Genomic DNA, 22,536 nt, shown 5'->3' with positions numbered 1-22,536 from the left:
GATGAAACCCAAAGTTTTAATGGACTTTTCGGCAGTGTACTTCGACCCAAATTGTATATTATTTTCATACATATGTGTACATATATACATGTAGATACATTTCACACTATCAGTGAAAAAAATTCCTTATCCTTGTTTTACATCTCTAGCGTAATTTGCCAGTGAATAATTGCTTTTGCATCCTGACTTTTGAATTCTGGGTAACCAGACTTCCAACCAATTAGAGGGGAAGTTCAGATAACCTTTTTGCTTCTCACCTGGTAGGTTTTGCAGGTGTACCATTAAGAGCCGAAGAACATGCGGTCCTTTTCCAACAGGGACGAATCCTTCCCCACTCCGCCACCTTACTACTCACCAGGTAAATTAATATTAACCTGTTTTAGTGGGGTTTAAGAACAATTAAAATGACAAATGGTGCGTTTATGTGTGTGCAGATGACAAAACGGGACACCAAGTAAAGATCTATCACATTCACTCACCATTGAGATGCTCTCCTGCACCCCTTACACATCTTCCTTGTTCCGTTGACATTCCTCCTGGAGAACCATGCCCTACCAAGTCGCCTTTGCAAGGTACCCACTCACCTCCATTTTGAATACATGCACAATTTTTATGAAGGCTGACCATTGCACCGAGTATTTTGTCGATAATTCAAAATCCTGCCCACCTGTGAAACTCCAAATGAAACCTAATCCTTGTATTAAAACATAAACATTTTTAGCCACGGATTTAGATTCTCATCATATATTCAAAACCCCAATTTGAAACATGATTGTTGGAATAGCGAAATCTAAATTCAAACCTTTCTATCAAAACTCAACCTAGGGTCGAATTCCTAGTTTTAAACCCTACTTTGAATTTCAAAATTGAAACCTAATTCTTGGCTGTAAATACTAATCTGACGCCATCAACCTTTGCCTGACAAGACTAACAATTGATTGAAATCCTAGCTACAAACCCATCCTTAGCTTGAAACCCTGATTTAAAGTTCTAACCTTTCTTTGAAACACCAATACATTTTTGAAATCTTACTTCTAAACCAAAATACTGTGTACTTTTGAGACCCTAATTTGAAACCTAATCTTGTCCTGTTTGAAACTTCATTTTTGGTGTCAAACCCCAATTTGAATCCCAACCTTAAAACTCCTATTTTGCCTTATATCATTTTGCCTTATATCAATTTATCTAAATTTTGCATATGTCCTTTATTATTTCTATTTACATTATTTATTTTTTTATTTATTCATATATTATTTATTTTTGTCCTTTTTTGTTTGTTTTGTCATTCATTACAGGAGTGGAATTTAGAGGGGTGCTGGCGGTGAGACTGCACCCGGGCCCAGGCCACTAAGGGGCCTGGTTTACGGGCGTAAAGTGGACTTAGTTGGGCAAGGGAAGTGTAACGCAGAAACGTAGGATGATGCGCGGAGCTGTAATATAGTGTTTAGGTGTTAAAATATCTCTGCCAGCTGCTTGGCCAGTTGTCTGGAGAGGCCCACGAAAAGATTTCCACTAGCAACACACACACACAAAAGCATAAGTTGATCATCTTGAGGGGCCTACGAAAGTGTAGTGGGGCCCGCGAATAACAGTCTGGTGGACTGTCCACTTGGGGGGTCCCGTTTAAGCTCATTGTACCCAGGCCCTGTTCACATTTGTTACATGACTGATTCATGAGATTGTGTACAAAGTTTAGTTTAGTTTGAGTAAATTTTTAATTTGGTGCCTTCCAGGATTGTGTGCGACCCCCGTGTTGACCCCCATACCGAAATTTGTGAGCCACGAAAGTGACTTGTACCGCTCCCCTGCTTTGACGTCATGTCCCTCCTGCCGTGCCCGGGTGACCACCAGGGTGCGCTACAGAGTCGGAACATACTCATGGATCGTTTGTGTGGTGTTTGTGCTTTGTGGGTGAGAAACCTATCTGTTTCTAGGTCTTTCTCTTTTCTCCCTCACTCTGAGTTAGTACAACAAAGTAGTCATGCTGATGTGTTTCAGGTTGATTTTGGGCTGTTGTCTGCTTCCGTTTCTTCTGAATCATTTCAAAGATGCTCATCACTCCTGCCCTCAATGTCATCGCCTTCTTCACGTGCATCGTAGGACCTGCTATTAATGACGGCAGCTGCGACCATTTTTTTAAATTTGTCATTGTTATTCTGAACTGTATTAATAAATGGTTTTTTAGGTGGGTAAACATGGCGTGAAATGTAAATTGAAAACTTAACCTAAGTTTATTATTCTGCACTAAAACCTTAACACTACATTTAAAAACCGATCCTTGGCTTGAAACACTAAGCTCATTTTAAAATCATACTTGAGAACCCTTATACTTGGTTTAAAGCTTATCCTTGTTTTAAAAATCCACCCATCCATCTATTCTAATACCACTTTCCTTATTTAAAAAATACATTTCACTGATTTACAAACTTAGAAAATTTAAATGGTCCATGCATCTTTTATTTCCAAAATTAAGGGAAAAGGCTGACAAAAGCACTTATATTTTTACAAAGCCCTTTACTTGTCCAGAGCAGCAAGCATGTTAGTGAGGCTCTGATCATTTCCGACCTCTTCTTGGATTAGTAGCACCTTTTGCAAAATTCAATTTTTGAGTACTTCACTATGTTTATTTTTTGATAATGACATTTTGAATAGATCATAGAGGTTCAAAGAAGATTTAATGAGTAGTTTTGATGTGAAATATTCATATATATGCCTTTTTATCTCAAACTATCTGTGACTTCTAAATAATTTTGCCATGCCAGGTCAGTTTCGTAAAACAATAACTTGTAATTCTAATTCTGCCTTGCAACTATATTTGGAAATTCTATCCCTTGTTTGAAACTAATTGAATCGTATCGCCCGAATTTGAAACTATCATTGGCTTGAAATTATCGTTAGACCACTTGGAGGGAGGGCTCTATTTCTTATTTTGATCTTGTTGTTCTTGGGGAGGAGAATCACCTATATGCAACCTTTCCATATGACGTGTATGTGGACTTACAGCCTTGATGTTTCCCATGAACTTCAACACTGCAAACGTGCCATCATTGGATCACGATGGCTGGGGCGGATTACAAGGTCAAGTCTATTTACGGCGAGCTGAGCCTGGGCATCATTAGCGTATGCAGTCATAAGTTGACCCCACGTAAAGTGTGTGTGCACCAGTGCAGTCTAGTAGTCCATCCGAGTGCGCCCTCCTGCATGGCCTGGGATGCTCACAGGCACCTGGTCTCCTTCTTCGCCAGACGATTCCTGAAGTTCCAACGGAAGACTGAACTCCTGGCCTACTTGTTCCTTTGTGTGTCCAAGATGCCCTTCATTCCCCCTGTGTCATTGACAGGGTCGGGCAGCAAGATGGAAAAGGCAGGGCCCTCCAAAGATGGCACATCAGTGAAGGAGCGCCTGGCGTCCAACCTCAAGCAGCTGGGCAAGAAGAGTCCACCACGGAGCCACCTGCCCACTGCTGCCAGAGGGCTACCAGAGACCAGGAAAAAGGGACCCTTGCCCAGGAGGCCTCCAGAGAGTCTACCGGCCTCCAGCTCCGGGGAGTCCTTGTCCAAAACACGCCAGGTCAGTACCCTGCTTTGAAACTACTTTGAAAGTCCAACCCAGGTTTGGACAACTTTGCTGTGTAATTCTAATTCTAAGTAGAAAATTAAATTTGAAGCCCTAACACTGGTTTAAAACCATGCTTTGATTCCTTAAATGTTGCTAAAAACCCTGCCTTGACTTTGAGCCTTAATGGGCTTGAAACATTCACCTAAAATCCTAACTTTGGCTGGGAACTCTACTTTGAAACCCATGTCTGTGTTTGGAAACCCAACTTTTAAAGTTCAATCTTGTCTTGAAATGAAAACCCAGGTTGAAACCCTACATTGTAGTCCTGACCCAGGCTTTGGATCATAATTTAAAACCCTGATCCTGTTTTTAATCACTACCCAAACCCTACTTTGAAAACTTCACCCTGGCTTAAAGTTGTCACTTAAACCTAACCATTCTTTCAAACCCTAATGTTGCTTTTTCTGCCTAATGTTACTTTGAAGCCAACTAAAAATGTCTCAAAATGGCATTCCAAACCTTAATTAAATAGAACCTTACCCAAAAAGAACTAAAAAATCCTAGTTTGAAACCTAAATTTGAAAATCTGTGTAACCCAGTTTTAAAACTCTAGCCCAAGTTGGAAATCACACTTTGAAATCCTATCTTTGATTTTGGAACCTTAACCCTGGAAAAGTCAGTCATAATTTGAAACTCTTAACCAAAAATTTGAAAGCATAATTCTGTCTTTAAACCCTTTTGCTATAATTCTCATTCAGACCCGTCCAGTGACAGCCCGAATCAAAGCCCGCCCAGAGGAAACGCGGTTCACTCTGACCCTGACCCCCGAGGCTGTCCTGCTGCTCCAGAGGCGCAACAACAATAACAACAATATTTCTGGAAGCTTCCCGGATTCCAGACGAGCCAGGAGGGGTCAGTACCCGGCCCCCTCCCCGTCCCTACGGCCTCACTGCCGGGCAGGGGCCCCCGCCAGGACTCGCTGTGACGTGAGCTCCATGGTAAAGGTGTCCCTGCTGAACGAGCGGCACCGCTACGATGATGTAGAGTATGAGGATGATGGAGAACGAGGCACTGGGGTGGATGAACGTGTGGTTCTCAAGTGCACCGAGTGGCTTCGGGGACTGGACAACACCCCTGTTACGGTGGCACACAGGAAGACCACTAGCGTGAAGAGCTTCTGAATCCTACCTTGGAACTTTACCCTCGTCTTCAAACCTTGACAACAGCATCTTATCTGTGGAACATGGAAACTGAGGGATTATGTAGGCTGCTGTGGATGAAAACAGCAAAATGTACAGTTCATTTCAAACCCAAAGATAAAAATCATACTCTAGTTGACAGGCTATTAAGAAATTGTCTTGAAACGTGAACGTTCATTTTTAACTTCAGTTCTGTCTTGAAACCAGTTTTAAACCGAACCTTTTGTTTCATACTATAGTTTTAAAAACGCAAACCCATACTTGAAAGCCTTTTTTGAAGCCATACTGTCACCACATAAGGTCGTTGCATGGGGATAATCTTTTAGCAATCAATCGCCCAGAGAGTTTGGTTCTATGTTGTTGAATTAAGAACTGGGAAAAATGACAAAAACCCAATGACAAAACTACATAATGTTGACGTAAGTCCACGAACTGCTGATGTCATTGAATAAAACTCTCATAATTCTATAAATCAATGATTGGTCATATGTGCAGAATGAGATTGTGTTGGACACTTTCAATGGTGTAGTAAATTTCATGTAGACCTGGTGCCTTTCTAGTTTTTTTTTTTGTTTTGTTTTCTGTTCTGTATTTGCACATTTCAACATTTAAAGCAGATCTTGCTTACCATATTCAGGCATAAATTCTGTCTTTAAAATGAATAGACTTTTTTCAGAACCGCTTTCTGGTATTTAACAACACATATCCTGGATGTTTATCATATGCTTCCTGTACATTTAAGTAGCGATAACATTTTCCCCAGCAACAACTTCAATTAATACTCTTTACTACATTGCAGTTAATTACGAATGAAATATGTTTCACAACCAAGCAATTTTCCACAGTTTTGATAAGTCAATATTTACTATAAATGAAAAATACATAATTCAGAGAGAAATAAATAATGATTACTTTCATTTATTATGAATTTGTCACAAAACACATAAGACAGTTGATGAGGAGGTGCAAGAATATAAAGCACGTTGTGGTGAACACATTCAGATTTAATCCAACAAAAATATCAGCGGTCTTTTCATTACTGAACAGATCTCATAACTTCTTTCTTTTTATCCTAAACTAATTTTATGTTTTGGATCTAAAATATCATACCTAAAAAAAAAAATAAAAAAAAACACTCATGCGAATAATATGTAATTTCTGATTATTTTTGAACAATCCATAAATAAGGGCTTTGAAAAGATGTTTTTTTTTTTTTTTTTTAAATGTTACAGATACTTCGACACAGAATCAACGGTGGCAGATTGGTAGACTTGAAGGAGAATGATAGATTTGAATGATGTTTAACGGTGGAATAGTTCTACTGTGCCGGGAGTTGGGGTAGTGGTTTTGATTTGTGTAGTCTTGCGTTTATTCACAAATGGAGCTTGCCCAAAAAGGGTCCAAGGGAACAAAAAAAAAAGAATGAACATGGGGATTAGGGATACTGAAATATGATTGACTATGTATGCTATCTAACTATAAGCAATGTTACAAAGCTCCATAGTGAGTAAGGGATACTAACTGATAGGACAAGGAATGGAAGGACTGAAAAGACTGCTGTAGGCCAGGGCAGGGTGAGTGTGCAAGCAGTGCTATTGATTTGTAGTAAAGAGCACATACTGAGACCAAACATCTGTAAGGATAAGTGTGTTGACACCCTAATATTCACTCTGTCATCCCAATATGTCAAGTGATGCCTATTAAGCCCCTTTCAGACTTATATTCCGCAAAATTCCCGTGTAATGTGATGCGGGATTTACCAGTCTCCTGGCTTTCAGACATAAGGAGATGCACCGGGAATTACCCGGGTTGGAAACTTCCAGACTTGTACCATGTTGGCGACCCGGCACTCTCTGTGCGGGGAGGGCGGGTTACGGGATTTATAAACCTGACATAATATCATTTTTGGATGGCATCAGCAGCAAAATAAACCACACATTTCCAAAGATGGATGATGGACTGTCTCTTCCTCGGCTCTAAGATCCAGTAGCAATTAGATTTTGTTATGTTTCCAGTTTAATTTAGCTATTTCCAGTTTGCCACGTTTATAATCGGGATGTTTACCACTTTTCTTCTAGAACTAGGAAATGACGATCGACCCGCCATGATATATAAATATCAAAAGTCTTTGCGCTGTGACCCTAGAATTAACCGGCTGCTTTAATACATGCCGCGTCCCTGTTAAGTCCCGGACGTTATACTAGGATTCGACCCGTTTAATGTCTGTCAGTCGACCCGAGAAACTGCTTTCAGACATAAGGACTACCCGTTTAAAATCCCAGGATTTAACCAGAGGTCAGCGTACTGTATGTCTGAAAGGGGCTTTAATAAGTGTGCCTAGTCTTACATGCATGTTAGTCTTGTGGTGTACAGAACTGCTGCACAGGCAACAGAGGAAAGGACTGACACCACCACTGCCAATCTCGAGGGAAGCTGAGCCAGCGTGCCCACCATTGGGGCAACCACTTCTGGACCCGAAAGTGGTCCCACAACCCCACCTAGACAACCAAATCAGGCGGAGGAATTGGACCATCGTATGTGGCCGGTTGAGAAACTAATTTGGCTTCCGTCGCTCTAAGTAGCTTTGTAAAAAGTCTTAGACACTGGATTACTGCACACTCACCTGCCTCGTGCCTGAACTGTGTGATCTTAAAACGGTGGATTATCCACTGTGCAGTCAAATGTTAAGACACGTGTGGTCAAGAAATTACAGTAAACGATCATCCACTACACATTTACACATACGATAACATAATATGGTGCCTATTGGTTTAAGATGAAATAAATAATAAAATGAAAGCTGATCAGAAGATGAAGGCAAAAAAAAAATTTGCAATTTAGGTTTGACAATCCCACTGTTATACCTGCTACTGTTTGGGACTTGTTGGCGCAAATTCCCTAGGATTAGGTCTAAATTTACCCAAAATTGCTGACTTTCTGTTCAATTCAGGCATTGGTCCTTTACACTTGCAGTATTTGTGCATCCTATTTTGACAAACACATCCATCAAATTCATGTCGGAAAAACAAAACTGGTGTTGGTGGCTAACACTGCCTGAATACTGAGTCCCCTTTTCAGAACCAGACTTATTTTTATCAGCCAAGTATGTAAGAGACACCGATGGGATTTTTCTCTGTTTTTTTAGAACCACTATAGTATAACATTGTACAAGCTACTATAATAGTACTTTTAGGATGTAACACATAAGTACAGAGCCTGAAATACCATGAAATAAACCCCAAAAATGGTTGCTTTAATAAAATTAGCTGCCTGTTTAATTTCAGGCTTCATCTTTAAGACTTATTTGTACTTTGTCCGGTTATTATGACATGCCAGCACAATTTTGTGTTAATGGGTATCTTGTATGTTTTTTCAAACTTCCTACAAGGTTTTACTGAAGGGGTTTTTGGGATGCTAAAATAAAAAAATATTTGCATGGGACCTAATGCATCACTTCCATCGGTTGATCCTACGCAACTGGATGTATGCAAGGACCATGCAGATCACTATGATCCCTAGAAGTGCAACCTGGTTCTGCCAGAAGCCCCATGTGGAGTAGTCGATGTCCTGGCTTAAGAGAAACAACTCACCCGGGACACTGCAGGACACACATTAATCATTAATTTCGGTTGTTCAGTTCTAATTATACACAGTTGTGGTTCTCCTCACATGGTGTTGTTGGCATAGAAAAACTGTCCTGTCATCTCATTGATGAATGCAGCCTTGAAGAGAAAAAAAAGAGACATTGCATTTCAATTATTACTCCTCAAAGGATAATCTATGGACAGTTCACACGAACATTTCCCATAAAAACTGTATTTCTCATTACTCACACTACGTATGTAACAGACATGGATCCACATTTGAGTATACATACACAAATGAATGTGTTTACTGCTGGACATCTGAATTTTTCCCTTGGGAGATAAATAATGTTTTTACCTAACTACCTACCTACTGACCTACCGGCCTACCTACCTATCTAGCGTCGAGCAAGTTTAGGCACCTCACATTTTAACAGAGCATGTACTAGTATATTGGGTAAATAAAACATGTATTGGAGGCCTTATGTGGGGAAAATCCTTACATTGAGTCCATATCTGAAGATGCTGATCCATTTGAGCCAAGAGAGCCAGCTCAGCATGGCATTAAGGTTGACCAGGTAACCGCCAAACACCTGCACAAAGGGACAAACCCTGTAAAAGCAAAAAGTTAACATGCCACCAAGGAGCAATGGAGAACAATGACCGAACCATCATGAAGACAAAGGGTAGTGCAATGAGGATGTTAGCCATAGCGAAGGACGACACGCTGGCTGAGACCAGGAAGGCCAAGCTAACCCCTGCTAGGCTGACCATAGACATGGTCAGCGCAAAGCACAGGAAGGCTGTCAATGCCGACTTCAGCCCTGCATACAATTGAAACCAGATGTTTACATACAGTACATTATACTAAACAAGACACACTTTTTCCCATCATGTCTTCTATTCGGGTCAATTTGCTCAATGCCAGAATGATAAAGGGGGGGGGGGGTAGAACTTCATCTAATATTTTGGAACATGACCACATGTCTCAAAAAATGAAAGTCTTTGTCACTGTGTGTATTTGCTAACTGTAATGTGGCTTTCTTTGTGGGAGAATAGATTTTTTTCCTACCTTTTCAGATCATTGGTACCCATTCGACTATAAAGTGATACACTTAAGTATTCATTGCACAGCTTCAGACAGCATCTACAAATGATCTTTTGTTTTTGGCTTAATATGCATATTTTAGACAAAAGCACGTTCATCTCTGGGACACAGAACCCGTGTATGGTCTGAAACTCCTACCACTTTTTATCCCACTAAAAATTTTATTCAATATATTTTCCACATTCAGGTCTCAGCTTTCAAAATCAGCTTGTTAAAATCAATTTATTTGTATAGTGCTGGCCAAAAGTATTGGCACCCCTGCAATTTTGTCAGATAATGCTCAGTTTCTCCCAGAAAATGATTGCAATTACAAATGCTTTGGTAATAATATCCTTATTTATTTTGCTTGCAATGAAAAAACACAAAAGAGAATGAAAAAAAAAAATTTAAATTATTATCATTTTACACAAAAACTCCAAAAATTGGCCGGACAAAAGTATTTGCACCCTTTGAAAAATCATGTGATGCTTCTCTAATTTGTGTAATAAACAGCACCAGTTTCTTACCTGTGGCACATAACAGGTGGTGGCAATAACTAAATCACATTTGCAGCCAGTTAAAAGGGATTAAAGTTTACTCAACCTCTGTCCTGTGTCCTTGTGTGTACCACATTGAGCAATAAGAAAGAAGAGCGAAGAACTGTCTGAGGACTTGAGAGGCAAAATTGTGAGGAAGCATGGGCAATCTCAAGGCTACAAGACCATCTCCAAAGACCTGAATGTTCCTGTGTGCAGTGCCTTCAATAAGTGTAAAGCCCATGGCACTGTGGCTAACCTCCCTAGATGTGGACAAGAAAGGAAAATTGACGAGAGATTTCAATGAAAGATTGTACGGATGTTGGATAAAGAACCTCGACTAACATCCAAACAAGTTCAAGGTGTCCTGCAGTCCAAGGGTACCTTGGTGTTAACCCATACAATCTGTGGGCGTCTGAATGAAAAGGGACTCTATGGTAGGATACCCAGGAAGACCCCACTTCTGACACAGAGACATAAAAAAAGCCAGGCTGGAGTTTGCCAAAACTTACCTGAGACAGCCAAAAACGTTTTGGAAGAATGTTAGAGCTTTTTGGGAAAAGGCATCATCATAGAGTTTACAGGGGGGGGAAATGCCTTCAAAGAAAAGAATACGGTCCCCGCAGTCAAACATGGTGGAGGTTCCCTGATGTTTTGGGGTTGCTTTGCTTCCTCTGTCACTGGACTGCTTGAAGTCTTAATACTACCAACAAATTTGGCAGCATAGTGTAGGGCCCAGTGAGAGAAAGCTGGGTCTCTCTCAGAGGTCATGAATCTTCCAGCAGGACAATGACCCAAAACACACTTCAAAAAGCACTAGAAAATTGTTTGAGAGAAAGCACATGAGACTTCTAAAGTGGCCAGCAAGGAGTCCAGACCTGAATCTCATAGAACACCTGTGGAGAGATCTGAAAATGGCAGTATGGAGATTAGGCACCCTTCAAATCTCAGAGACCTGGAGCAGTTGGCCAAAGAAGAATGGTCTAAAATTCCAGCAGAGCATGGCAAGAAACCCATTGATGGATACCGGAAGCGGTTGTTCGCAGTTATTTTGTCTAAAGGTTGTGCTACCAAGTATTAGGCTGAGGGTGCCAATACTTTGGTCCGGCCCATTTTTGGAGTTATTGTAAAATGATAATGATTTAATTTTTGTTTTCATTCTCTTTTGTGCTTTTTCATTTTAAGCAAAATAAATGAATATATTACTACCAAGGTATTTATAATTGCAATCATTTTCTGGGAGAAATTGAGCGTTATCTGACAGAATTGCAGGGGTGCCAATTCCTTTGGCCAGCATTGTATATGTATACACATATACAGTACATATATAAATCAAGGGAGAGAACGATTCTAAAATTGACAAGTGTATGTGTTACCCATCATGTAGTAGGCAATCGATGAAAAGATTAAGATGGGGATGATGCGGTTGGGGATGAGGTCGGCAAAGATCTTGGATAGGAAGTAGACAGACGTGCGGTAGTAGCCACTGGAGTTTTCGTGGCTGTACAGTTACCATAAGCAACAATGAGAATCCTTTTTTTTTTTTTTTTTTTTTTTTAACAAGGTGAATTAAGATGTTTGAAATGTTTTCTCACATGAAGATAGCCCTCTCATTGATGAAGAGTTCCACGGCGGAGAGATTCCCAAAAACCATGTTGATGATGAGAAAGAAAAAGGCGCCAAACCTGCCCAAGGAGGATGGCAAGAACATCAAAAATTCATTAAAAATTATTTCTCGAAAAATGAAAAAGTCATGATTTCTGTACCGTGTACATTTACTGTTTAAAAAAAAAAAAAAAAAAAATCCCCCCCCCCTTTTTTTTAAAATCAAAGACACACAAAATTAATGTGTTTTATGTGCAGTGTACCTATTCTGTAAGGCTTCGGGCAGGGTTAAAGGCATTTGGTAATAAATGAGGCCCACAAGGATAGCAAAGAAAATGTTGAGAGCCAGCTGAGCATAGGATGTCTGCGGGTTCCTCAGAGTATTCAGAACAGTCCTACCACACACCACTCGCATCTGTGGCACGCACGCATGCACACACAACCATAGACACACACAATAAAGTTTTGTTACTGCAATGACTGTAATAAACAGGGTTCATCAGACGCACAGCCAAAGCCAAGTAAACGGGCTAAAAATACTCAAAAAAGACTCATGAAATTTTGTTAATTCAGGTTAAAATATACATTTGATCGAGGAAAAACCCTAAAATGTTTCATGACTTTCAGGCTTCCAGCAGCAAGTCTTCCGTTGTGGTTTGAAGTTGCCGTTTAAAGCTAATTTTGGCCAATAAAGATTTGATAGACATGTCTGTCATGAGTAAACTGGCAAAAAAGGTCTGCCCAAAAACACAGGAGGTCCACTGTCAACTACAGGGGTGTTGTTTTATGTGAATTCCAAGGCTATACAAAAGTGAAAGACTGACCTGGTAGAGGAAGGAAGTGGCGTATTCAGCCGCTGCTTCCTGAGCTTTGACCCCATCCCCGACACTAAGATTCATGGACTCCAGCTCATGTAGCATGTTTTGACCCAGCTGTGACTGATAATACTTGACTGCCAGGAGGTTCTTGCGCTCACCTGTTGTAGATAAAAAGGAAAACCATATAATACGTCATGAACAAGATTGTTTATTGACTGATAGTACAGGGTAGTTCTCAACCTTCTCGATCACTGAGCTGTAGGAGTATTGGTCAAAAATGATTATTTATGAACAGAAATATTATTTGTATTTGTTGCCAGTGAAATAACAGTAGATCAGAAAAAAATATGTGCTTTCACTAGATGGCAGAAATTCAAATGAGTATGTCCCGCCATCTCTTGTACAAGAGCATAATATCTTTGAGTTCTACTAAACATATAAAAAAATTCATGCTGAGCAAGCAGACAGGAAAATCATTATTGTGAATCCCCTTCGTGAGACCTTTGCGCAAGTACGAGTTGCAGTATATTGCAGAACACCAGGTGATATGAAAAATGGAAAACATTTGCAAGCATAGAATGAATAAACTATACTGTTTGTGTGGAATAACACCAGGATAAAAATTGTTTATAGCTTAACCCTTAAAATACCATTACCATCGAGTGATAACCAAATGAAACATATCTTAACACACTGCAAGCATAAAAATACAGGTTTATAAGCCAAGATAAAGCAGGACCATGACATACGCCTGTTCTTAATAAAGACTGTGGGAAAACTGTAATTGCATACTTGTATTGATTTCCTCTAAGGTTGACTTGGCTTCTCCATTGGTGACGTCCATGAAGAAGTCAGCAGGGTTGTCAAAGGACTCAATTTGATAACCTGGAGCAAAGTGTTGATGTTAAAAGTAACAACAAAAAATACATGTATACCTGTTAGTGTGATGGTAGTGTATACCGAGGTCTGTGAAGTATTGGAGGGTACTTTGGGCTGCTCCCGCATATACCACCTCGCCTTTGTGCATCAGTGTCAGGTGGTCAAAGCGTCTGAAGATAGAGAAGCGAGGCTGGTGGATGGAGAAGATGACCGTTTTGCCTCGCCTGGACAGTCTGGAGGCACGAGAAGAGGGTGGGTAAAGAGATCTTCTGCATGGTATCTTGCTTCATGATGTGAGTGGTGGTACCGTACTTGTGCAGTAAGCCAATGATACAGTTGGCTGTGTTGGAGTCCAGGCCCGTGGTGGGCTCGTCCAGGAAGAGCAGAGAAGGCGAGGTGATGAGTTCCATTCCAATGCTACAACGCTTCCTCTCACCGCCCGAGACACCGCGCAGGAACTCGGTTCCGATCTGCATGTAAGCACCAACATTATCATTTTTATGTATTTCTTCATTATCAAATTTGAATTAAACAGCAGAGAAAGTGTTTTGTTATCCTACTATGGATGACGCAAACACAACCAATTGGTCATCAAATTCATCCTTCATACCTGAGCTTCCCCTAAATTAAAATCTCTGATTTGATTTTTATTTTGTATGCATAAAATCACTTTATTTTATTTTATCTTTTTAGCATTGTTGTACTTTTTTGTCACCTGTTACAACATAACATTTTTTCCTTGTGATGAGTGGTTTGTTGAACTGCTGTCAGGACTTAATGTGGATCCTTGAAAATATTTCTACGACCACGTAATGTGTTTTTGGAGCCTAGAAGCTGGCGAGTCCCACCTTGGTGTTTGCACAGTCAGTCAGTCCCAGATCGTCAAGGATGGCATCCACTCGTCCACATTTGTCTGCAGATGAGTGTCGTCTGGGATCCAGACGAAGGTTGGCGCTGAAGAGTAGGTTCTCTCGAACAGTCAGTGTTCCCATTAAAATGTCATCCTGAGAATCGCATCACCCTTGAAATCATCACACATACACAAAAAAAGATGTATGTAAAGGACACGTGACCTACCTGGACTACATAAGCAGAAGTTAGCCTGAGTTCAGAGGTCACAGTCTTCCCATCTACCAGGACACTCCCTTGACGGAGTCCGGCTGGATCCTTTCTCCCGGCGATCACATCCAGAAGCCTACATAGCGAGCAACAATGGTGGGAATTGTGAAGTGACTAAAAGGCTATTTGGTCAACTCCCCATGTCATTCATTTGACCTGTATTGTTGCGGAAGGACATCTTTTTTACACGGAGTAGTTAGACCAATTATTTAAACACTGCGTCCTCTGCCTAATCTAGTGCATTGATATAATACATGAGGATTCATGAACATCCAGACTTTTAGAGATAGTTTTGAATCATCTCCCAGCTTTATACAAATCAACAATCCTTGACCTCAAGTCTTCACACAGCTCTTTTGACCGAGCCATGATTAGGGTTGCCACCTTTCAGAAATAGAAATAAGGGACGCCCCCCACGCGCCCAAAGCCTTACGGGCGAAAAAAAAAAAAAGGGGCATCCCAAAAACTCCTTTAATGCATAGAAATGTATCTATTTTTAGATGAGAAAACTGTATTGTGCACTGTGTGGGAATGGAAGTTTCCTTGCAGCAGACTGTTTTTTTTTTTTTTCTGCAGGTTAGTGAAAACGAAGTTAAGAATATCGTAACTAACATTTGTGTTGTCGGCACTGAATCCGATCATGTGACCCATTGACAAGCCAAATTCCTTAAGGGAACGTTCCAGGAAAGCTAACTTCTAGCAGCTGACTCGTCTGCATTCTCTATGAAGTCCAGCATTTTGTTGGTGACCCCAGACTCTGGACTGATGTACTGGACAGCAAGGGGAAACATCTTCCTGCTCAATTTTTTCGAGGCATCAGTCTTTATGGAGAATGGGATGGGTGATGTTAACATCTTGAGCACACCACCCACTGCCTTTGGACCCGGGACTTGTTTCAACAGTGCCTCTTGCTTTGTTCTCCCCAAAGCCATTTTCTTCACCATTTTGGAATCACATAAAATCATCTGATTGAGCATGTGTCCACAGTCAGCACTTTTGTAGCTCTGGCCACGTTTCACTGTGTGCTATACCTGTGTCACCTCAGCTGCAGTAATTTAGAGGGTAGGAGTGGGATGATGTCAAATTATTGCTTTAATTTTGGTATCACTAATCATTAATCAATAGATAGATAGTATATATTCGCAGTAGGACCATTTATTCAGTGTTTATTTACTGTTAATCTATTAGGAATAATTGCAAATGACGATCATTAGTTAGCATAACAAAATAAGATGTTCTTTATGAGTACATTAATTCATTCCATATTGATTGATAAGAAATGCATGTTTCAAAAAAAAAAAAAAAATCCTGAAAATAATCAACCATAGTAGCAACTGAAATAGCCTAGCTATGCTCCCATCAATGCAAGATGTATGAAGGTAAATATAAATATAGCCTATATGTTATCCATATACAAGAGCATAATAACATACCAAATCAAGCTCAGGGGATGTTTCAGGTACAAAGAATTGTGACGAAGGCTCTTCTGGGATCTTATATTCTGTTTGTGGAGGTCCCCTGCAGCATGCTGTTTTACACCTACTTGAGTCAGTGCAAAAACTTTCCTGCCTGCCTTGCAGTTCGCTTGATAATCATCATCAGTGACTCTATCGAGCCACGGGTTACCCAAGTCTTCCCACTCCAGACTATTTTTTGGAGACGTTTCCTCTTTTGAGGATGAGGTTGGGTGTCCTTAGCGTTTGGTGTTGAAGACACCTTTGGTTTGAAAACGCGCGGGGCGGTGCACTGAGCAGAGCGAGCGATGTAACTAGGCAACGAACCCGAAAGTAGAGCGTAGTGCAGGGCAAACAGCAGCGGGCAGGCAGATAACTATCTTGCTGTCTTCAATATCTCCTGCCGTTTTTGTTCATTATTGTTGGCTTAGTGTTCACTCATGAGCGCAGGTGTGTGTTTGTCTGTGCCAGACGTGCATGGGCTGGGCGCGCTGCCGGAGCCGCGGGTCGCGCGGGGTCGCCCCATGGGACAATTGCGAAATACGGAATAAACTGCGTTCCGTATTGGTTCAATACGGAACGCAACTTTTAATTCCTAATTACGGAACAATTCCGTATTCCAAGGGACGGGTGGCAAGCCTAGCCATGATGCACATCAGACAATGCTTCTCATTAAGACGATTCTTACAACAGGTACAGGAGTGTGTTTTCTAGTGGGCTTGGCAGCTTTAAACCATTCATCAGTGATTGGGCACACACCTGACTTAAAATGTTTGATAAAAATTGGTTTCAATTGCTCTTTAAAGCCTGAGTTATACTTCTGCGTTGCGGTGACGGCATAACAACTACGGCGTCAATGAGAATTCGATAGTTGTGCGGCAAGGGAACGCGTTGCTCTGCAATTCACCCCCAAACCACTAGAGGGGTGTGGCATTGTGTTTGTACAGTTTGGGGGGACCCTTGTCAACCTCTCTAGTTTTCTTCCAGTGAGACAACAATAGCAACGGACATGGAACGCTTGAACGTGGATCTTCAGCTCATCAACATTGAACAACAAATGTTGATCATACTGTAATGTCCATAATTATGCGCGGTCGCTTTAAAAGGCAATCAGACTGCAGAGCGGTGACGTAGCGGGAAGCGAGTATAGGGGGAGAAGGGGGTGAGAGCGAAAGTTAGCGGTCGTGTGTTGCAGCAGTCCGCAGTGATTTTGTCACTTGTTTATTTTATTGTTGCTACAATAAAGTGGGGAAATTCATCATCGATTCCTCTTCTTCTTCCCCCATCCGGGGCTATTACAATACAAATGTTGAGGCACAGGCGATGCAGAAGACAGTTGTGGAGGTGGTCATTAGCACAAAAATATTTGTAAATGGCGGTGATTTCGTGCTGAACCGGAAACAACAGTCTGAGCGGACCAATCACAGTCCATTTGCGTCACGTCAGCACGCGTTGACGCGACATATAGTAAGAATTTTGTGGAGCTGCACGTCAGACTACGGCAGAGGGTTGTAAATTGGGTCTGCCTTGACGGCCTAGGTCTGTCGCAGAAGCATAACTCAGCCTGAAGTCTCCTTAGGCAGAGGGTTCACTTACTTATTTTTCCCCCTTCTGTCATTGTTTGCTTACTATCCAAATTAAAATATGCAAACCTATAAATCAGTGGTCTCAAACCGGTCCTCAAAGGGCCGCAGGGGGTACTGGATTTAATTCCAACCAAACGAGACAAATACCTTTTCACCAATCTGGTTTCTTACAAGTGTAATCAGTTGATTGCAATCAGGTGCTGCTTATGTTAGTAGAAACCTCATTGGTTGAACTGTTTGTGCTGGATCTGTTGGAACAAAAACCAGGACCCACTGCGGCCCTTTGTGGAGTCGGTTTGAGACCGCTGCTATAAATGTTGGGTGGATATAGTTAAAGCTGTTTCATCTGTGTGATTTTTACAAAGATCACATTGGATGGTGATTTTATGCAGAAATGTGAGAAATTCCAAAAGGTTCAGATACTTTTTCATACCACTGTAAATATTCAGAGTACAGTCTAGCGTAGTCATTTTCTATACAAAATGGTTGTACTTGTATCTGTACTTTCTACTTTTACTTGAGTAGAAGAGTTGAACTTTTACTTTAATCAAAATTTGTTTTCACTCTAAGTAAGAGGGATTAAGTGCGGGTTGTATTAATTTTGCCACCTTTGTAGAATGTGATGAAAGTGTCATACTTGCAAGGTCAAATGTTGGTAATTGCAAGTATAGGAAATAATCCTGGGCTTCTTACGATGTTTTACCGCTTCCTGTGGCACCCATGATGGCGTTCATTCCAGGTCTCATGATGCCGCTGCAACAACAACAACAGAAATGCAATAGCGTTCAATGAATTAACGTTCCTTTAGAAAATGCTGTTTTATTTAGCTCAAAAGCATTAATATTAGAACATATTAAGATGAATTTATTTGAAGTTATACCAGTTTAAGACATTGCGTTTAGAAATAAATGCTGAAACACATGTAATATTTACCCTTTGTAACAGAAGCAATGGAAATTACTGACTGATTAATAACATTTAAATATGTTCTCAAAGTAATGTAATATAAATAATAAATATTTAGATGAAATATCTTTTATGTCATTTAAAAAGAAATACTGTAAATAATTTAATTTTATAACATGTAAAAAAAAAATTCTGAACAATATAAGAAGAAGATTTTGAATTATTGTGAATTTAAAAAAAAAAAGAATACAGTCACACTTTAATTATTTATTCATTTATTAATGCATATACAGTATACGTATATATAAAACTGCGAAAACTGGAGACCATTCTTATTTTTCGTTTTTATAAGATCTATAAATGAAGTACAGTAATCGCAATCGCTTCTCAAAAACAGAAAAAAAATACTTCAAAATAGTTGTTTTGGATCCAAATGTAAAACTATATCTGTACAGCTACAGTACATTTATTTATTTAAATTAAATACAATAATAACAAGGAATATACTGCATACATTATAGTCAATTTCATTTATAAAGATACAAACAAACATGATTTATTGTTGTCAACACCACGCTGAAAGGTTTGTCTCCTACCTGACATCTTTCAAGATGTACTTTTCTGGACATTTCTTTCGACAACATCTGCTCTCCTGGACGCAGTAGTGCAGGTTGCTGAAGGTCACTGTGGGTCCACCTTTCTGGAAGTTGTTTTCCAAGTCAACCACGACCTGCTGTCCCTTGGTCATGATGAAAATGTAAAAATATAAATGACAGCGTTTAAGTTTTCATGGGGAAGATAGAAACGTGCAACAAGCAATAAAATCATTTAATCTTTGGACTCTCACGCTCAGACAAGAAAAAAAAAAAAAAAGACCAGCCGTGGGCTTGAACTTTCGGTGCACTCAACATCTAATCTCATCAATTGCAGCCAAGATCTTGATAGTTGCTCCTGATAACATATGACCATAAACGTTCAGCTGTATTAATTTAACAATATAGACGTGCTTGTACGGTTTGTGTTGGTGTAGCAGTTTTATGTACTTTATATTGAAACCTTGGACTGGATGGTACTTGTGGTTTTATAAAGCAAACACAGGCCATTGCATGTTTCCAGGGGCCCTATGGATCAACTATAATTAATTATTAAAGTTTTCCTTGCTTTAAAACAGTTATGATTTGTTCAGTTGCTTTTTTAATCAAAAAATGATCTCCTCTTCTTTATTACACTGAATTCTATTTCTCTGCTTATTGAGTACATGTGCTGCAGCACTCTCTCACTACAAAAGGATTGGATGTCTATTGCTCACATTGGCACTGAAATATGATCATTCAATTCTAGCCATCCGAATTCAAAATATTTTGACTTCGACCACTGTCAATGGTATTCAATCAGTTAAAATTTCTGACACTTATTGCAAAGTCCCTTTACCTGTATGACCAAATTCTTGTCTACACAAGGCCGCCACGTAACCGAGGTGTCAGCTGGACATTAAAGTTTTCAATAAAAGAAAAGTTTCATTGCCGGAATATCCCACTTGGTCAAATTCAGGCCTGTGTGCCACTACACTGCATCCCACTACACTGTTATTATTGGCCTGCAGCAAATTATGAAAACATCATTGGATATAGCCCGCATTAGAGGCTTGCGTTCAACCTACATTCTGTTGCACTTCACCTCCTCAACACTAGATGAAGCTACTCACTGAAACAGTGCCTCTCCATTAGCTCAGGGGTCAAAAAGTTGAAATCAGTGTATGGAATTTGAGTATTTTGTTTTACATGAATAATTTTACACAGAAAAATAATCTAAAGTAATAAATTTGGCTATATTGGTTGTGATTTATGTGCCTTTTTGCTGTCGTTGGACATTTTCTCTTTGTTCTGCAAAGTTTATTGCAAAAAACCTGAAACAGCTGGATTATTTTAACTTTTTGAGAAAAATTTACTTCTAAGAGTAGTTTTACGAAGCCATTTATGTTACTTTACCTGAGTAAATTTGTGAAGAAAAAAAGCTACTCTTACTCTGCTACTTTGGGCTACACAAGAGTTTTTACATTTTTCCACCTAATAGATTTTTTTATTTTTTTGCCAGCGAGGACAAGTGTAGCTCTCCATATTTAAACCAATGAGACGTAGCAAATATAATCACATAACTCCATTATACCTGTTAGGGCCTCTGCCCCTCCCTCCTAAGACCTGGCCCACCTTGGGCAGGTGTGCGTGTTTTTAGTCAAATTACAGGTTGGACGACGGACGGGTGGAGCGGCCACAGATGCTGGAAATGACTGCTCACGCACCCGTAACAACACAGATCAGATGCAATCTTGCCGTTCTATGATCACGCCAGCCTGTTCAATCACGTGGCGTGTTTAAAGCGCCGTAAAAATGAAGTATTTGAAATAGAGTGCTGCCCTCACTATGACTCGAAGCGTGGATTGAAACCTCTCTCCCAGTTTTTATTTGGCGCTGATTGAACACGGAAAAACAGAGATATGATCCTTTTAATTTCATAATAGTAACTATAAAGGAACTATTCACTATTCAAACTAGGAACCAATTTCTCTACTAGAGGGTACTCATGCTCATTAGACGAATAATGCTTAATTTCTGTATTTTTTTTCTCCTGCTGAATTCAATGATTTTTATTTCTTTTATTTTGTATTTCTTTGGCTTAATGTGGTTATGTAATGGGTTATTGTTCAGTATCATTATAACAACATTTCATATAGATAACTTTGTGTTGAAAAAAAAAAACATTGTTTAAAAAAAAAAAAATGTAAGCAGTTACTCACAATGTTACTCATTACTTGAGTATTCTTTTCACCAAATACTTTTTGCTTGTATTTGACTCTTGAGTACATTTTTTGGATGACTACTTTTACTTCAGTAATATTATTTTGAAGTAACACTACTCTTACTTGAGTAAAATATTTGGCTACGCTACCCACTTCTGACACTATCATATCAAGTGAGCCATCTGCCTTCTAGTCTGAGTACTGTAAATTGTCATATACACGCACTCCTATATTACATCTACATCACCACTTGCCGCTAGTCCCTTACAGTATTCACTTTATTTCCAATCTGTGTATACTCTAAATTGTGTTATTATCATTATTATTATTACTATTATTATTAATGTCCAATCATGGAGCGCCAGAAAACATTCCAAACACGCATAACGACTTTTGGTACAGCCCAAATATGCCCCAAAAAGCGTACTTAATTTTTGGCACTTTTTTCAGGTCCAGACCTTCCCCCTTTTTTTTTCCAAAGTTGCCTAACAAACCCTTTTGGGCCAGGGAGCACCAGAAAACATTCTGAACACGCATCAGGAATCTTAGCCAGCCTATATACACAAAAGTGCACTTTTTGGGGTAGTCAATTATTGGCTATTTTTTCAGGGCTTATCCTTTTTTCAAATTTTATGTTTTTGTATGTTGTTGTTGTTTAAACTTTGACAATATGTTTCTGAACCGATTCAAAAGTGCATTCTGGGAAAATGTTTTGTATTGAGATGTCAAAAGCAGAAGTAAATCCACCTGTCAAGAGGAAATGATTCAAAACACATCAGAATAGCTAAATTAAGAAAAAAGAATAAAGATTACAGTGCATCTAACGCAATTTTATGTGATGTCATTTTTGGAATTATTATTTTTTTATTCGACCATGTACCTACATATCAAAAGTTACATGCAGTTCATAGCTCCACACGTTGTGAGGCGCTAAAATGCTAGATGTAATTAAAGCAAGGAAGCTGCTTCTGTAAGAAAGCAATGCAGCTGAACTTCACGTAAACATACGGGTTTAACCAAGGGTTAATTTGTGCCGGATCCTGCCGGAACAAGATCCGGGACCTCTTGATTTTGGCAGATCTTGCAGATTTGGGCAACCTATTTGGGCAGATCCGGCACCTCTCGTGTATAGAAAATAATAAAGAAGTTTTTTAAAAATGTATTGTTATAGCCCCAAATGGGGGGAAAGAAGGAGAGGAGTCGTTGATGGCTTTCTCCACTTTATTGTGGCAACAATAAACAAAATAGCAGCGGACTGCCACCACATTCGACCACTAACTTTAGCTTCTCGCCCGTCTCCCCTCGCTTCCTACTACCTCACAGCTCTCCAGTCCCAGCGTCGCTTAAAGGGACGGTGCGTAGTTACAGACATTACACTATAAAATAAATTAATAATATGTATAAATTC

At 39.8% G+C, this 22,536-nt stretch overlaps 3 protein-coding genes across 3 annotated transcripts; 2 read left to right on the top strand and 1 right to left on the bottom strand.

Annotated features, from left to right (window-relative positions):
- Positions 1 to 202: 202 nt before the first annotated feature.
- LOC130920394 (lipopolysaccharide-induced tumor necrosis factor-alpha factor homolog) lies at positions 203 to 2,218 on the top strand. The gene is made up of 4 exons (XM_057843575.1): positions 203 to 358; positions 435 to 572; positions 1,734 to 1,911; positions 1,999 to 2,218. Exons 1-4 carry the CDS (start codon positions 298 to 300, stop codon positions 2,111 to 2,113), a joined length of 492 nt encoding a protein of 163 aa, XP_057699558.1. The 5' UTR covers positions 203 to 297; the 3' UTR covers positions 2,114 to 2,218.
- Positions 2,219 to 2,364: 146 nt separating this feature from the next.
- Positions 2,365 to 8,174, top strand: LOC130920393 (proline-rich protein 18). The gene is made up of 2 exons (XM_057843574.1): positions 2,365 to 3,570; positions 4,317 to 8,174. The coding sequence occupies exons 1-2, from the start codon at positions 3,058 to 3,060 to the stop codon at positions 4,737 to 4,739; spliced, it is 936 nt and encodes a 311-aa protein (XP_057699557.1). The 5' UTR covers positions 2,365 to 3,057; the 3' UTR covers positions 4,740 to 8,174.
- abcg2b (ATP-binding cassette, sub-family G (WHITE), member 2b) lies at positions 5,951 to 19,079 on the bottom strand. Its single transcript, XM_057843572.1, has 15 exons — positions 18,928 to 19,079; positions 18,119 to 18,178; positions 14,344 to 14,461; positions 14,115 to 14,270; positions 13,579 to 13,736; positions 13,348 to 13,499; positions 13,180 to 13,272; positions 12,394 to 12,545; positions 11,833 to 11,984; positions 11,560 to 11,649; positions 11,341 to 11,465; positions 9,011 to 9,165; positions 8,845 to 8,934; positions 8,427 to 8,479; positions 5,951 to 8,355 (listed from the first exon to the last, which is right to left on the bottom strand). Exons 1-15 carry the CDS (start codon positions 19,077 to 19,079, stop codon positions 8,208 to 8,210), a joined length of 1,854 nt encoding a protein of 617 aa, XP_057699555.1. The 3' UTR covers positions 5,951 to 8,207.
- Positions 19,080 to 22,536: the final 3,457 nt, after the last annotated feature.

This window comes from Corythoichthys intestinalis, chromosome 8 (assembly GCF_030265065.1).
Source record: "Corythoichthys intestinalis isolate RoL2023-P3 chromosome 8, ASM3026506v1, whole genome shotgun sequence".
NCBI lineage: Eukaryota > Metazoa > Chordata > Actinopteri > Syngnathiformes > Syngnathidae > Corythoichthys > Corythoichthys intestinalis.
This window is presented reverse-complemented; position numbering and strand designations above follow the sequence as displayed.